At 49.8% G+C, this 14,072-nt stretch overlaps 1 protein-coding gene across 1 annotated transcript in view; it reads right to left on the bottom strand.

Moving 5' to 3' along the window:
• Positions 1-370: 370 nt before the first annotated feature.
• The window catches only part of EFHD1 (EF-hand domain family member D1), a 37,544-nt gene continuing 23,842 nt past the window's right edge, over positions 371-14,072 (bottom strand). Inside the window, exons 3-4 of the mRNA XM_090269432.1 lie at positions 9,215-9,349; positions 371-709 (exon numbers count right to left, since the gene is read on the bottom strand). Coding sequence (XP_090125558.1) covers positions 575-709; positions 9,215-9,349 — 270 coding nt within the window. The 3' untranslated portion in view covers positions 371-574. The remainder of the gene's footprint in view (positions 710-9,214; positions 9,350-14,072) is intronic.

Raw genomic sequence — 14,072 nt, 5'->3', positions numbered from 1 at the left:
GTCTTTTCAGTATTCTGTGCCCTCTCTGTAGCATGCCACGCCCCCTGATGGAGAGCGGATAGGCAGTGGTCCAGCCTGGCTGGCCAGTCTTAAACCTGACCCCCATCAAAGGACAGGCGAAGATGCAAAGGCAGCGGGCAGAATCAGGCTAAGAAGGGGGACGGAGAAGCTGGATGGAAACAAAGGGCAGGAGAGAGTGTTCCCCAAGAAAATGGGCAACATTACCCTCACAGCCCCCCCCCCAGGACTGTCTCCTCTGAGGACCACCCAAGGAAGAAGTATCTGTACAAAGAAGTTCCACTCTTTGATGTGGAAGGGTAAAGGGGCAAGGAAAAGGGACAGGTGGCCAAATAGAGAAGGGCAGAGGAAGGTGGGCGGGAGAGAGAGGCGAGCGGGACGGCGGGCCGATCCCAGGACCCAGAGGGACGCCCCCCTGAGGCTAAGGCGCTTGCTGGACGGGGTGCAGAGGCTGGTTGCGGTTGGGGCGAGGGGTCAGCGGGGGTGAGGATGCCAGGCCCGCTCTCCCTGGGGCATCTGTGAGGCACGGCTGTGGCCAGAGGTCAAGGTCGCCCGACTATGTGCTGAAAGTGGCCTTGAGCTCCCGGAAGGCTGCCCGGCGGAGTCTCCTCTTCTCCTCCTCCCGCTTCCGCTCTTCTTGCTCGGCTCTCAGCTCCGCTTCAAACTTGCTGGCGCAGGACAACGCGTAGACCTGCCGGGAAACAGCAGAAAAGAGGGCGGCAGAGTGAGGGGGGGCACGAGAAGCCCGGAGACGGAGCCCCCGGCAAACGCGCCCTCCCGGCGGTCCTCCCCGTGCCGTCGGGGGTCGGTCCTCCCGCTTCTCGTCGTCAGGATGCTGCTCGGCCTCCCCGCCCAGGACCCACGTCTACCTCCTACTTTGTTGTTTCGCAGCGGCATTGTTTAGTTCTCGGGAAAACAAAAACTAAACAACCTCCCTGCTGGGACTGGGACTGTAAGTGCACCCATCGCCTTCCGCAAGGGGGTTTCTTGACAACCCAAGTCTTCCCTGAATGCCTCAGTTTTTGTTTTTTCAATGTCGTTTTTACGTTACTCTCTAAAACTTCTCGTTTTCTCTAAACAGACCATTCTAAACTTACTTCTAAATAGTACACGTTTTTTGTTGGTATTTGTGAATGGGATTTGGTGCCATGAAAAGAAATTTATCTTCGATAATACTATAGAAGATACATTCATCTTAAAATCCTCTATTCTAGAACTGATTTTTTTCTCTCTCTGTCTCATCAATTTGGTGAACTTTGCAAACACAGGGGGTGTGAATGTCATTATTAATAAAGGCTGCTGAATTGCTCTGCAAAGCAGCTGTTCCCACTTCACAGGGCCTCACTTCCCCGCAGCCTTGCCCGTGATGCTCAGAACTAACCTTTCCCCTACTTGCCCATCTGATAGGCACAAACTTGGCACCTTTTACTTCCTCTTCAGTGAGTTACCTGTTTGTATCCTGCGCTCATTTTTCTATCCAGCTATTGTTTTACTTTACATAATTTAGTATTAATCCCTTATTATATTGTTCAGTTACCATTTCCCCGTTTTTTGTCTTTTAACTTGAAGGTAGCTTAAGCCATAGAAATATTCTTAAATTCTGATGCAATCAACTTTTTCAGACATTTCCTTTCGGGCTTTTGTATTCTGTCATATTAAAGAGGGTCTTCTATACCACCCCCCCCCCTGAGGTTCTAAACTTATTTTTCTGTCTTTTCCCCTAATACTTTTTTTAATAATCCTCACCTGAGGAGATATTTTTTTGTTGTTGTGGTTTTTTTTAGAGGGGAAGGAAGGGAGAGAAAGAGGGAGAGAAACATCACTGTGACAGAGAAACATCCATCAGTTGCCTTTTGTACACGCCCAGCCTGGACCAAACCTGAAACCCAGGCCTGTGCCCTGACCATAAACCAAACCCAAGACCTTTCATTTCGTGGGACGATGCCCAACAAAATGAGCCGCACCAGCCAGGGCTCTCCTAATTCGGTTACGGTTCTCTTTACACTTTCAGTTCTCAAAGTCACCTGCAACTTATTCAGTGAGGAAATACTCAGTGAGGATTTTACTTCATTTTCCCAAGCAGATAGCCAATTGTCTTACAACCCATTATTTTTCACCGATTTGAAAATGACCCTTTTCATATACGTACTACATTCCCACATGAAGGACACCTGTTTTTATTTTGTCTATCCTGTTCTACTAACTGGTTTGTTTATTTCTGTACCCAGTCTACGTGATTTAATATTATTGCTTTATAGGATGCCTTGATGTTTATAAGTAAATATTCTTTTATCATGTTAAAGAAGAATATTGCTTAATTTAAAGTGTGTTATTACAAATGTGAAACTTCACCAAATGTCTCTGAGACGTCTGACTAAAATGATAACATTTTTCATATTTGAGCTACCTATGACATCAATATTTTAAAAGTTATCCCTACAGTCTCAACATAAGTTTCAAATGTTATACTTGCATTCCATTTCTTAATGTTTTAAGAGACTCACAGCAAATATTTATTAGATTGTTAGAAAAAATTTTCTGATCTATTATATTTATTTGATTTTGTTATCAGAATTATAATGGCTTCTGAGAATAAATGTGATACGTTATATTTTTCAATGTCTTTATAATTCATCACATTTTGTACTTATGACAATAAGTAGAAACTTGGAGAAAAGCATCCCCTTCATTATGCTTTTTTATGATTTTAAATTGACGTATCATAATCTCTCATTATCTCTAACGACCCTGATCCTGTATCCATTATCTCTCAATTTCTCTTGTTTCTCTATCACTGGCTGCTTCTGTGTTGGGTGTCTCATTAGGCTGGTCTCTGGCCCACTTCTCCGCAGTACTGCAGCTGAGATCTACCATTTCCTGCGAGGCTATTTAGTCCCTTCAGATTTTCGGTCCGTTACATCCTTCATAGCCCAATGCAGATTCTCACAACTCGGTGAAAAATTATTATGTCCTTTTTCTAAATTCTCTGTACACTTCACAAGAGTCTGTTTCTGAAGACAGATAACTCTGAAAATACTACCAGGAAGTGTTATGTTTTTGCTCTTTCTGAATCAGAAGCCCTAGAGGGAGGGACCAGGGAGTTGTCTTTTCCAAATTTCCCAGGAATTTCTTAGGCCCTTGAGCCTCTGCCCTGGCTTCCCGGCTTCTCGCCTCCTCTGGCCCTGGGGCTCACACTGCTGGCTCCCTGCGTTCAAGTACCCAGACGCCAGTTCGGGACCTGCCCACCCTCAGCCCTTCTCACTATCCAGCTGAAATTTCCAACCGCAAGGTCCCCTTCTCCAGCTCTCAGGCCTCTCCTTGCCTGCTCTTGGCCGTGGCAACAAGCCCAGGCTGGAGTTTGCTACTTATCCAGCCCGTGAGGGTGCAGGGGTTGTGGTGCCCTACACCCCACGTTTGAGCTCCTACTCCCAGGTGCATTGTCCTCACCAGGGTTTACTTTCCAAGTCGCGTGGACACCTGGTCACTCTCTGCAGCAACACCTGTCACAGCGCCTTGAATTCCCAGGACCTGCACGTCTGCCCTGACACATTTACCTCTCTTCCCACCCTGCCAGGTCCCACCCTTGGGGCAAGGGTCTTGTCTGCTCCTGCTGGCAGGCTGCGATCACATTTTCTCTTCAGAAGTCTCACAGGGATGGTGTCTGGATCCACGGGGAGGTGAAGGGGTCCGGTTTGGGCTGGGCCTCCGATAGGCCTCGGCCCCCTCCCCTCTCTCTCCCCACCACACTCGCCCTGGCCCCTGCCACGCTCAGCAGCCCAACTCCCTTATTCAGGAAACACAGAGAAATGCAGTCCTTCCACTCTGGACACCCCTCCCACTCGTTTTGCCCTCCCCCCCTTTCCCTGCGCTTCAGGGTGGGCAGGGGTGCGAGACCCTGGGCGACCACTTGGTGTCACCAGGCCCAGAGGCGTGCCGGAGTTGGCCGGCACCGGCCGGCAACCAAGTGTTCGATCTGCGGGAACTGTATGGGCTGGTTGTGAATTATAGCCATTATTAAAAATAAAATCATATGAACTTACAATAAGTTATACTAAAAGCAAAAGTAATAAATACTAAAAAAAAAAAGTCATTACTTCTTGATTCTTTTACAGCGTTACTATGATCGGTGCTTCTGAGGTCATCGACAGGTGTTCTGTCTGCCTCCAAGCTGGGAACCCTAAGAGATGACGGGCTACTGTGAATGTCCTCAGCTCCACGGCAGCAGCGTCCCAGTGGCAGTGTGGAAGTGACTCTGGTGGAGTTCCCACACCGAGGAAACCAACAAGTGCTCTGAATCAGGGCTGGGCTGATTGCCTCACTGACTCTTTAGACAATCTTTTCTCAAGAAAGTGAGGGGGAAATGTTAAAAAATGCAGATTAAAATTTGAAAATGGGTAGTGTCTGCAGCCTTTACGTTTGGATCGCTCCAGAAAATACTTGAGAGGACGTTCTGCCGATACTTAAAAACTACTGTCAAACTCAGCGAAGTTGCTGACACCACTGAGGAATGAACAAAGATCTGAGATGCGCCCTTTCCCTTTATTCTTATTAATCAACTTGAGCAAAGTAACAACCAACTTTCCTGTTGGAGCTCCACTGTTTTGTCAGGCATCACCACGGGCTGGTTACGGGCACAAGAGTCCAGCAGAAGGCAAGGGCCGTTCTCTGAAAACCAGCAGGCTGTGTGGAATTGACAACAGGCATTTTACTATTTCTAGACTATGCTACACAGTCTCTATATCAGTAAACTTATAATCAACTTAGGCATTTGTTCAGAGGGCCAGTGGCTAAACATTTACCAACAAACGACTCTCTGAGCCTCAGTTTCCTCACACGCACAGAGGGACGCTGCCCACGCCCGGCCAGCGCAGAGGAGGGCTGGGGCCCTTGCACCTCCTTCGCCTGGGGTCCTCTTCTCTACATAAGAGCCCACCCCTTCTCCTGATTCTGTGACCTCCAGGTCCTCATCCTGTCCCCACAGTGGAAACCCTAAATGACGATGGGCTGCTGTCTTCACGTTTCCTTGTCCCTGCACCTCCTCCCTGTAACCTAAAAACATGCCCACAGCTGTCATGTCCGGGCTAAACAAACAAACAAACAAACCTGAAGTTCTCCCCTGCCATGCCCTCCGTCCGGGCCTCCTCTGCCAACCTTCTAGACACAAACATCAGCCATCGGGGCTTTTCCGCCCCAGTTCCCACTCACCTCTGACCCTGTTGCAATCTGTCCTCCACAAGCAAACTGGTCTCTCAAAAATCTCCACTGACCCACTTGCTAGACCCAAGACCTCTCTGATCCGGCTTCATCTCTTCTTAAAATTGCTCCTGTCTTCTAAAATAGCCTTTCCTCCAGGGCTTCCTCGTAGCTCTGGTTCCCTCCTTCTCCACAGTCTGGTCGCCCTATGTCCCACCATTGCTCAGTCTCCTCTAGGTCCTGGCTTCACCTTCTACCTTGTGAAGATGGCCACTGTGGTCTGTGTGGCTGGGTGTTCACGAAGCCTCCATTCCCTCCGAGGGTCTAGGGCAGCCTGACCTCCCTACTCCAGGCTTCAGGAGAGGGACCCCAGTCCGGGTAGTGACAGTCCAGCCCTTGCCAGTTGGCTTAGCAACGGACTGGTGTGGAAGGGGTTATTGCGTGACCCTCGATATCTTCCCCAGTAGCAGAGCCACAGCTGTGCGCACAGAGCCCCCGGAGAAAAGGCATTTTGTAGCCTCCCGTGCAACTGAGTGTGGTCAACGCCTTGAACACAAAGCATTTGCAACAGACACTGTGCCCTTCAAATGAAGGGGCATGCCTTTCGTTTGCCTGAAGCCACCTTAGACTTAACTCTAAAACTTAGTTTGTAACTTCTCCTCCTTAGATTATTCCCATCGTGGGTGTGCGGGGGATGGGGGTGGGGGAGTTTCCTGTCTGATGGAAAAAATAAAATATATCACCAACCCCTCTCTACCCAGCTCCACTAGCCTTGTGGCATTTTATGTCCCACCTCCAATCAAGTGGTCATAAATACTGAGTTCTGGGGATTTGGGGGTCTGTCCCATCTCCTCCCCAGCCCCATTGTCACTACCTGCATTGGACCTACAATTCTCCAGTATCCATGGAAGCTCCCCAAGACCAGCCTCTCCCCAGGCAAGTTGGTCCCCAGAGTGCCCACCACTTATGTCAGGGCCCTGCTCAGACCCCTGTGAGGGCACCCCCAGCCCCTGGCCAATCCCACACCTGCAGCTGCACTCTGCCAGCCTGGCCCTGCACTGAACCACCTGCGGAGCTCATCAAGTCCACATTTCCTGGGCCCCACCCTGGAGACATCCCAGGTAGATCCAGGCAGGGCCTGGGAGGCGGGCCTGCAGATAGTTCTGGTGGTCAGCAGACTGGGGAAGGCCTGACCTCTAGCGGAGCCTGGAACTCCCTGCCCAATTGCGTCCCGTGTGGACATGGGCTGCTCTCCAGCCACTCCTGACCCTCCGAGCCTTGGAGCCTTTGCTCCTGCCGTTCCCAGTTCCCACGGCAGGGACGCCTTCCCTTCCTTGATTACAAGGTGAGTCCCCGTTCATCTCTGAACACCTGTTGCCAGTGTCAGCTCCTTTATGGCCCTCTCCCAAATCCAGGGGGTGATTCCCTCCATTTGTCATCCACGCAAATGGTTACTGAGGGCCATTATGTGCCAGGCACTGTAATTACGAAGATAACACACCTACTCCGCCTTTGAGTCTGCGTTGGGAGGCAGACGTGTAAACATAACAAGCTCAAAAAAATTTCATTGTTTTTCTTTTCATCTTTTCCCCTGGTTATAAAAATAACATACGCACAATTATCAGATATTACGAAAATAGTTTAAATGTCCCTCAGATGTATTACTAATACTTTGGTATATAATTATCCAGGGTGTATTTAACTATTTACAAAATGGGGCTTCAGACAAACTGTTTTTGCTTAATCCACTTTGGACATCTGTCCATACACACACGTGGCTGCGGGGTGTACAAATGTGCAGGTGTGACAGATGGGTTCCATTCCCTGGTGATGGAAGTTTCTGTCGTTCCTAATTTTCCTCCATTACCAACAGGGTACACGAAATCCCCGTCTCTGTACCCACGTGCACTGGTGTGAGCGTCTCTGAAGGTTAAGCCTGGGGCAGACTTCCAGAGGCGAAGGAGGTGAAATGTGAACAGCCAGCCCCAAACCGCTCTCCAGTGTATAAAGTCGGGTCATTTCATACACCTACCAACAGAGTCCACGAACACCTTGACCAAACACGCTGTAATACCACATCCACTCATGATGGAGGGACGCGGGAGAGGACAGGCTTTCTCGGCCAGTGTCATCAGAGAAAGCGGCCAAGCAGAGAAGGGGTTTTCTAGGGAGAGGCATTTGGAGGGGGCCTTCCAGGCAGAGGAAACAGCTGGGACTGAGGCCCCGTCATGAAAAGCGTGGCAGTATTTAAAGAAATGTGCACAGGGTGGAGGAGGCTGGGGAGGGGATCAGAACAAGATTATAAAAGGTCTGACTGCCCAGATGAGGCAGAGACTTCCCATGACTCTGACAAAGCCCTGGGCACAGCGCGCTGCGGCATGGTGGTGCCAACAGTGTCCTGCTCAGCTGGTCTCAGTCCCAGGCCCCTGCCCAAGGCATCACCAGAGACCTGCGCAGTTGACTCAGGCAGTGAATGTGAAGGACCCATCCCACCAGCAGGAGCCCTAGCCTCCTCTCCGCCCCTGTCCAGGCTGACAGTCTGCCTTCCTCACTAGTCTGAGTGTGTGTCCGCAGGAGCGCACAAGGGGAGGGCTCACGTTCGTCTGCTACACCCTTGCACCTCCTGAGCGGAAGGTGGGGCCGGCATTGCCGGGAGAACTGGGTTGGGTCAATGTTACGTCACCGTCACCGAAGGAAGGGCCAAGCCACTTCCAGGGTTGGCCACGCAAGGCTGCTGTTGAAGGCGCAATGAGTGGGCAGGGGCCCCTGAAGCCGTCTGAGGGCAGCGCTGGGAATCCAGGCATCAGGAGTCCGTGCTTCAGCTCACAGGGGATGCTGGGCTGGTTGCCCAAGCACCATCACAGAGAAGTGTGCAGAGGGTCGGCTCAGGGCCCAAGCAGGTTGGAGTGTGCCACCTGGGACCCTCTGTCTCTGGGCAGACCATGGAATAAGCCAAAACCACGCATGAGGGTGCCTCCTGCCTGGATGGTAGGGGGCCCCCACCCTCGTGAGTACTCACATACAACATCGTCACGGTGATGTGAGTACTCGCGGTGAGCCAGGGACTCACTTAACGCCTTTCATGTAAGTGAACTCATGTAATCCTCATGGCAATCCCTTTACCACCCCATTGTACAGATGAGGAAACTGAGGCACAGACAGGTAGCAGGAGGAGGCAGACTCTGAAACCAGGCATTCTACCCATTGCACGCCACTGCTGCAGGGGACAGGGGACTTGGAGGGCCCTGTTGTTCTTTCTGCAGGTGGGCTTTGCAGGGCTGAAAATGACAGCGCCCAGCAAGGGTGTGTGCTCTCGATAAATGCTCCATGGCTGGATGAGCGTGTGAATGAGCAGAAGCACCCAGAATAGATCCAAGACCAGGCCATACAGGTTCAGTCCCAACTCCCAGCCACTGTCCCCGGAGCAAACCTGGGGCAAGCCACCACGGCTCCCTCCGTTATTCACTTGTTTACACACGGGCATCTAAGACGCAAACATGGAGACAGCTGTCCAAGTGACTCAACCGTGGTCTGGGCAAGAGTTCATACGGACCCTGGTCCGGTGGCCCATCGGTCGGAGCGCTGTCCCGCACACCAAAAGGTTTCGGGTTTGATTCCCCGCCAATGTTTCTCTCTCACATCTATGTTTTTCTCTCTCTTTCTTTCTCTCTCTTTCCCGCCCTCCTCCACCCCATCTAAAATCAATAAACATATCCTCAGGTGAGGACTTAGAAAAAAACTCATTAAGAAAAAAGAGTTGATCTGGGAGTGTTGTACCAGCAAACCCATTCAAGTCTGAAACCAGGGTCTGATGTATTTAGCATCCGGTTGTTTTCCTGTTTGGCTTTTAATTTGCAGGCTGCACCCAGACCCACTTTCATTCCCCTGCAATCACACCTAAACCTGTCCTGAGGGAGTTAAGGAGACAGGCACCCACTGGGATCTCCTGTCCAGCAGGGTGGAGGGAGGGGGCGATTGTTCCGCACAGGAAGGAACCACCTACCTTGGCTTCAAAAAAGTCCTTGGCACCTTTGACGCCCTCCAGGGCAACGTCGATCTCGGACAGCTTTGCCAGGGCCATCAGCCCACTTTCCTCCTGCAGCTCCCCCGCCGCGGCCTTGTGGAATATGAGCAGGAACTGTGGGGACAGGTCAACAGTGCTGAGAGACTGACAGCCACCCCCTCGGCCCATGCTAGCACCATTATTGCCAAGTCTATGAAAAAGGGGGGACATGTGTGCGTGGGCCTTTTATTTATTTTTTTCCTTATCACACTGTCAAAAATGCAAACATGCCCCCTTTTCACAAGGACGTAGGGGGATGAGCACCTGAGATCTGGTTGATGAGAGTGTAACCTTGGATTCAAATTCTTGGAAGGGCATTTTGGAAATATTTACCAACAACGAAATGCTTTCACCCTTCCAACCATCAATTCCACTGCTGGGAATCTATGTTTCCAAAAAGTCTATACGATCATTTTCAAAGCATCATCTATGAAAGCAAAGCATTGGCAATGGCCAAGTTCATGGCCATGAAAGAAAAAGCCCAACACACCTGTATATGCTATTTTTCAAAACTAAGTAATTTCATATTTCTGATATTTTAAAGCATTCCTATGTTCTGTGTGCGTCCCATTTTCCATTAGATTGTTTACCCTTCTTAGTGTTTTCTAAGAAATATTTAGGATATGTTTCAAGTACTTTAACTCTGTCTCTTGCCCTTGGTTTATGGTACCTTTTGACTGAAAATTTTTACATAAAATCCATCAGTATCTTATCTTTTCTCACCAGTGTTATGCTTAGAAAAACCTTCCTCACCACCAAGGTTATAGAAACAATTGCCTAGGTTTTTGTCGACTGCTTTTATGACTTCTTGGATTTTTTTTAACATGTAAATATTTAATCTCTGAAATTTATTCTGATCTGTCATGTGATGTTGATCATTAACCTTATTCTCCTCCAAGTGGTTAGTTAGTAATCCGCACGTCATTATTGAATAATCCGTCTTCTTCCTCTGGATTCACACTGTGACCTGAATGAGTTAATCTTTAAAGCCAACGTGTACCAAGGCCTCCATAGAATACATTTAAAAATGAATAAATAGGCCAAGCTGAGAAGGTCAGTGCCCCCGGTGTTCCGGCTCCAATTTTATGGCTTTTCACTTCTCTTCTTTAAAGAATTTTTGTAAATTTATTTGTCAAATAACTGCTCTCCAACTTCTATAATTTATTTTTCCATTTGGAAAGAATATAGATTATGCATTCCTAGTCACCACAGAAAGAGGCGTTTCCGGGTTTTTAGGTGCTACCTAACATACAGGGAAATTTCAGGGTTTTGGGTTATTTTTTTTTCATGACCATCCTCTCTAGAGAATGGCTTCCCCAGAGAAAAGAAGAGTAATTACCTAAAGCAGAGTGAGAGGTAAAACACCTTCAGTGAGCTCTCCAAATTCCACCTGGGGTATCTTTACTGCCAAGACTCTTAATCTCTAGAGGAAAGTGAGCTTCAAAGCGGTCTCTACCTCCGCCGCAGCCCCAGCCCGAAAAAAGACCCTTGTTAATAAAGCTTTCTTTGTAAATCTCGTTTGGGGGTTCGGACTCCGCTGTGGGCATTGCCCGCGCAAAGCAAGGCATGAAGCAAGACGCTCAAGGCCAGGAAGGAGCTTTGGGGTGTGGGGGCCCCCAGTTGGCTCAGCAGCAAGGCCATGTCCATCCACCTGCAGCTTCAGATTCTCTCACTAGAGGCCGGCAGAGACCCGGTTTGCTGCAAACTCTCAGAGCCGGAACACAGGCCCCCCAGAGGTCTTGGGAAACATTAGCACACTTATATGAAAGGTACGTATGATATTGGCTTTATCAAATGCTGACTATGAAGATACTTCAGTGTTTCATTGTCTATGTCTGAGAATCAAGTTCAAGTACAGGGCCAGGCAAAAGTAGGTTTCCACCTGTGAGTATGTGAAACGGTTTATTCTTGTATTAATTACTGTATTATTTTCCGTATGGACAGAGAAGGAAAACTCTGACTCCAAAAAACCTCCGCTGCCTTGCGGCATACTTCTTCAGGGGAAGGGCTAAGGGAGTAAACCCCAACAGAAAATCCGGAGCCGGAGTCCCTAAGGCGGTTTGATGTTGTAGTCAACACCGGCAACTCCTGCGGCGCACCTGAAGCCAAGCTGTATTGACTCCGTCTTTCCCTTGGATCCTTCAGCTGCGAAGAGAGGGGGGGTCTGCTGCATGGGCAACAGCAGACCCTCCATATAACCCTGCCCAGGCTCTGTAGCTTCAGCTTCACTGGAGAGGACACTCCAGCGGCATCGCAAGATGTCGATTCAAAACGGGAGGAGACAGATACCGTGTCACTCCCGAGTCGGACTGCACAGCCATTCTCGGCGGTGCAGATGGACTCTTAAGAAGCTACACCATCGTCTCTCGAGACGGACGGCTGCCGACGACGACGACGACGACGATTTTCCATATGGATAACTGTATACCTACTTTGGCCCCACCTTGTAGAAAATGAATGTATTTAACTAATTTTTTAAATAAATACACACAGCCTGTTGAAGGAAGTGAGGCCCCCAAGGGGACAACTAGTGTCGCGGAAGAGATGAAGCAGCAAAGACTTCAGTGCCAAACACGAGCCGTGCAAGGGAGGAAGAAGTGAAGTGCCCGTCCCTCAGTACCCTACCTGCCTGTCCTTAAAGCATTTAGTTACAGATGCCCCCACACACACACACATATTGCTCTGTAAGGCAAACACAAAAGCAGGGAGCCCCTCCATACCAGCCGTTCTCCTGGGCCCAGAGAGGCAGCCCAGGAAAGAGACCACACCCTCCTACCGCCACCCCCACCCCCAGCAACAGCCCAAGCGACCTTGGGGGGGATCTCTCGCATCCATAGCAGAGATGACAATGTCTCTCTGGGTTTACAGAACGGCTTCAAGTGTTCTTCACGGGTCTGTTCTCAGAGGAGAGTCAGGCCTGGCCTCCTAGGCTCACTGCCAGCTCCGCAAATGACTGACAGGAGCCCCGTCAACACCTCGGGGGCCGCCACCCCAGCCAGTTCAAGAAGGAAAAACGTCCAGCTGAACCTCAAAAGGTTCAGCCTTCCCCAAAGCATGCCGACCATTCTCATTTAGTTTTATTACAATCACCGGCCCCTGAATGATAATTTCTCCAACTGCCCAGCCTTGTTTGTCTGCCTATTTATAGTCCACCAAGACTGGGATATTGTGGGGAATTGGAAGGTGTCCGAGCTGTGACTATGAACAAAGAGCGGGGGAGGGACGGAGAAGCAGAAAACAAAGAAACGGCAAAACCCGACAAAGCTAAAAGCCATTTCAGATACAAGCTACCAAATGCTTCTGATAAATTTAGGAAATGTTTAATTTCATGGCTCTAACCTGAGATGGAAAAATGCGCCCTGTATTCATGAATTAGAGCACTTAGATTGTAAGGAACAGAAACAAACTTGGCTTAAACAGAGAGGAGGTAGTCATTATATAAAAGGACGTCTCAAGCAAACTCAAGGTCAAAATACAGCGACGCGGGAGAGGACTGGACTTGGGACAGGAAATGCTCTCAGGACCGGAGATGACATTCCCTCTCCGGCTCTCGCGTCTGGTCCACATGGTAGAGAACGGCCACCCCGCACTGAGTTAATTCTTCTAGGAACAGCCACCTGCACAGCCAGCTGACCTGGTCTCGCCCGGGGTCCATCCGTGGCCAGGTGGCCAGCCCAGCGCAGCCGGAGCTGCACACGCCTTAGGGGAGAGTTCAGTGGGAACAGAGAAGGGGACCCACAGTGTCCCGGGTATACGGGCAACCCGTTACCCAACCTTCGTACAAAAGCGCTGCGTAGCTGGCCTTGGAGCAATTCTGCCTCGAGACGGATGTCGTGGAGTTAGCGAGGGGCCTAGGACAGAGGGGGGGATATTACGGTTCACTTGTCTGAATGAAGTGGGGAGAGCCTGGAATCAGGCTCCCCATCGCTGGAGCTATGGAGATGGAACTGCTAGCTTTGGTCCATCCGTACGACTTCTTCCACATGTCTGTGCACACACATGCACCATAAATGCAAAGAATCATGTTGCATGTACAGTTCAGTCCTCTCCTTTTGTCTGTACTTTTTACATCGCCAACAACTGTCCTCTGGTCACAGAACACTGTGTCGCACCATCATTTTGAATGATCCCATGTATGCCATTTTCTACAATGTCCCTAAGGGGCATGCATTATTTTCATAACTGGAAAAAAATGGTTTAAGAGAAAGCCCGATTTACTTGTGTGCTGGGGAGAAGTAGCAAAATAGTACTGAATGCACAGACTTCCCTCCTGTATTAAAGAGCTTTACTTGGGTGTAACTGGCGTGGTAGGGTTAATCCAAGGAGAAAGAAAGGCAACAGTTACTAAGCACCTACTAAGTGCCAGGTTGTGAGAGAGGAGCTGTAGAAGTGAGCGATGTTGTCTACGTGGCAGCCCCTGTCCCACGTGATGATGCTGGGGCTGGTGACCATGGTGCCCTGCGGCACATGACCTGGACTTAGCCAGTCAGAGCCCCCTGAATGCACTGATTGGTCCAGCAGGTAGGCGTGCATCCCTGGTGGGGTCCATGGGAGGCCTTCCTCCGGGCTGGTATGGGCTCCGGAATAAAGCGACCCACTGTTCGCTGGGATTGCTAACCCGAGGCACTGGCTATCCCCGTACGTGGAAGGGGAAAATCAGGGCGTCACAGAGGAAAAGCTCAGTCAAGATGTCAAGACATGGCAAGAGAAAGACCCTGGATTTCTTGCGCCTAAAGCATTTCTTCTTCTTCATCTCCCAGGGATGTGGGCCAACGGTTCATTTGGTTTTTCTCATTTA

This window comes from Furipterus horrens, unplaced genomic scaffold (genome assembly GCF_987537825.1).
Source record: "Furipterus horrens unplaced genomic scaffold, mFurHor1.1.pri manual_scaffold_1, whole genome shotgun sequence".
NCBI lineage: Eukaryota > Metazoa > Chordata > Mammalia > Chiroptera > Furipteridae > Furipterus > Furipterus horrens.
The sequence above is the reverse complement of the archived record's forward strand: the minus strand, read 5'-3'. Positions and strand labels throughout refer to the sequence as shown.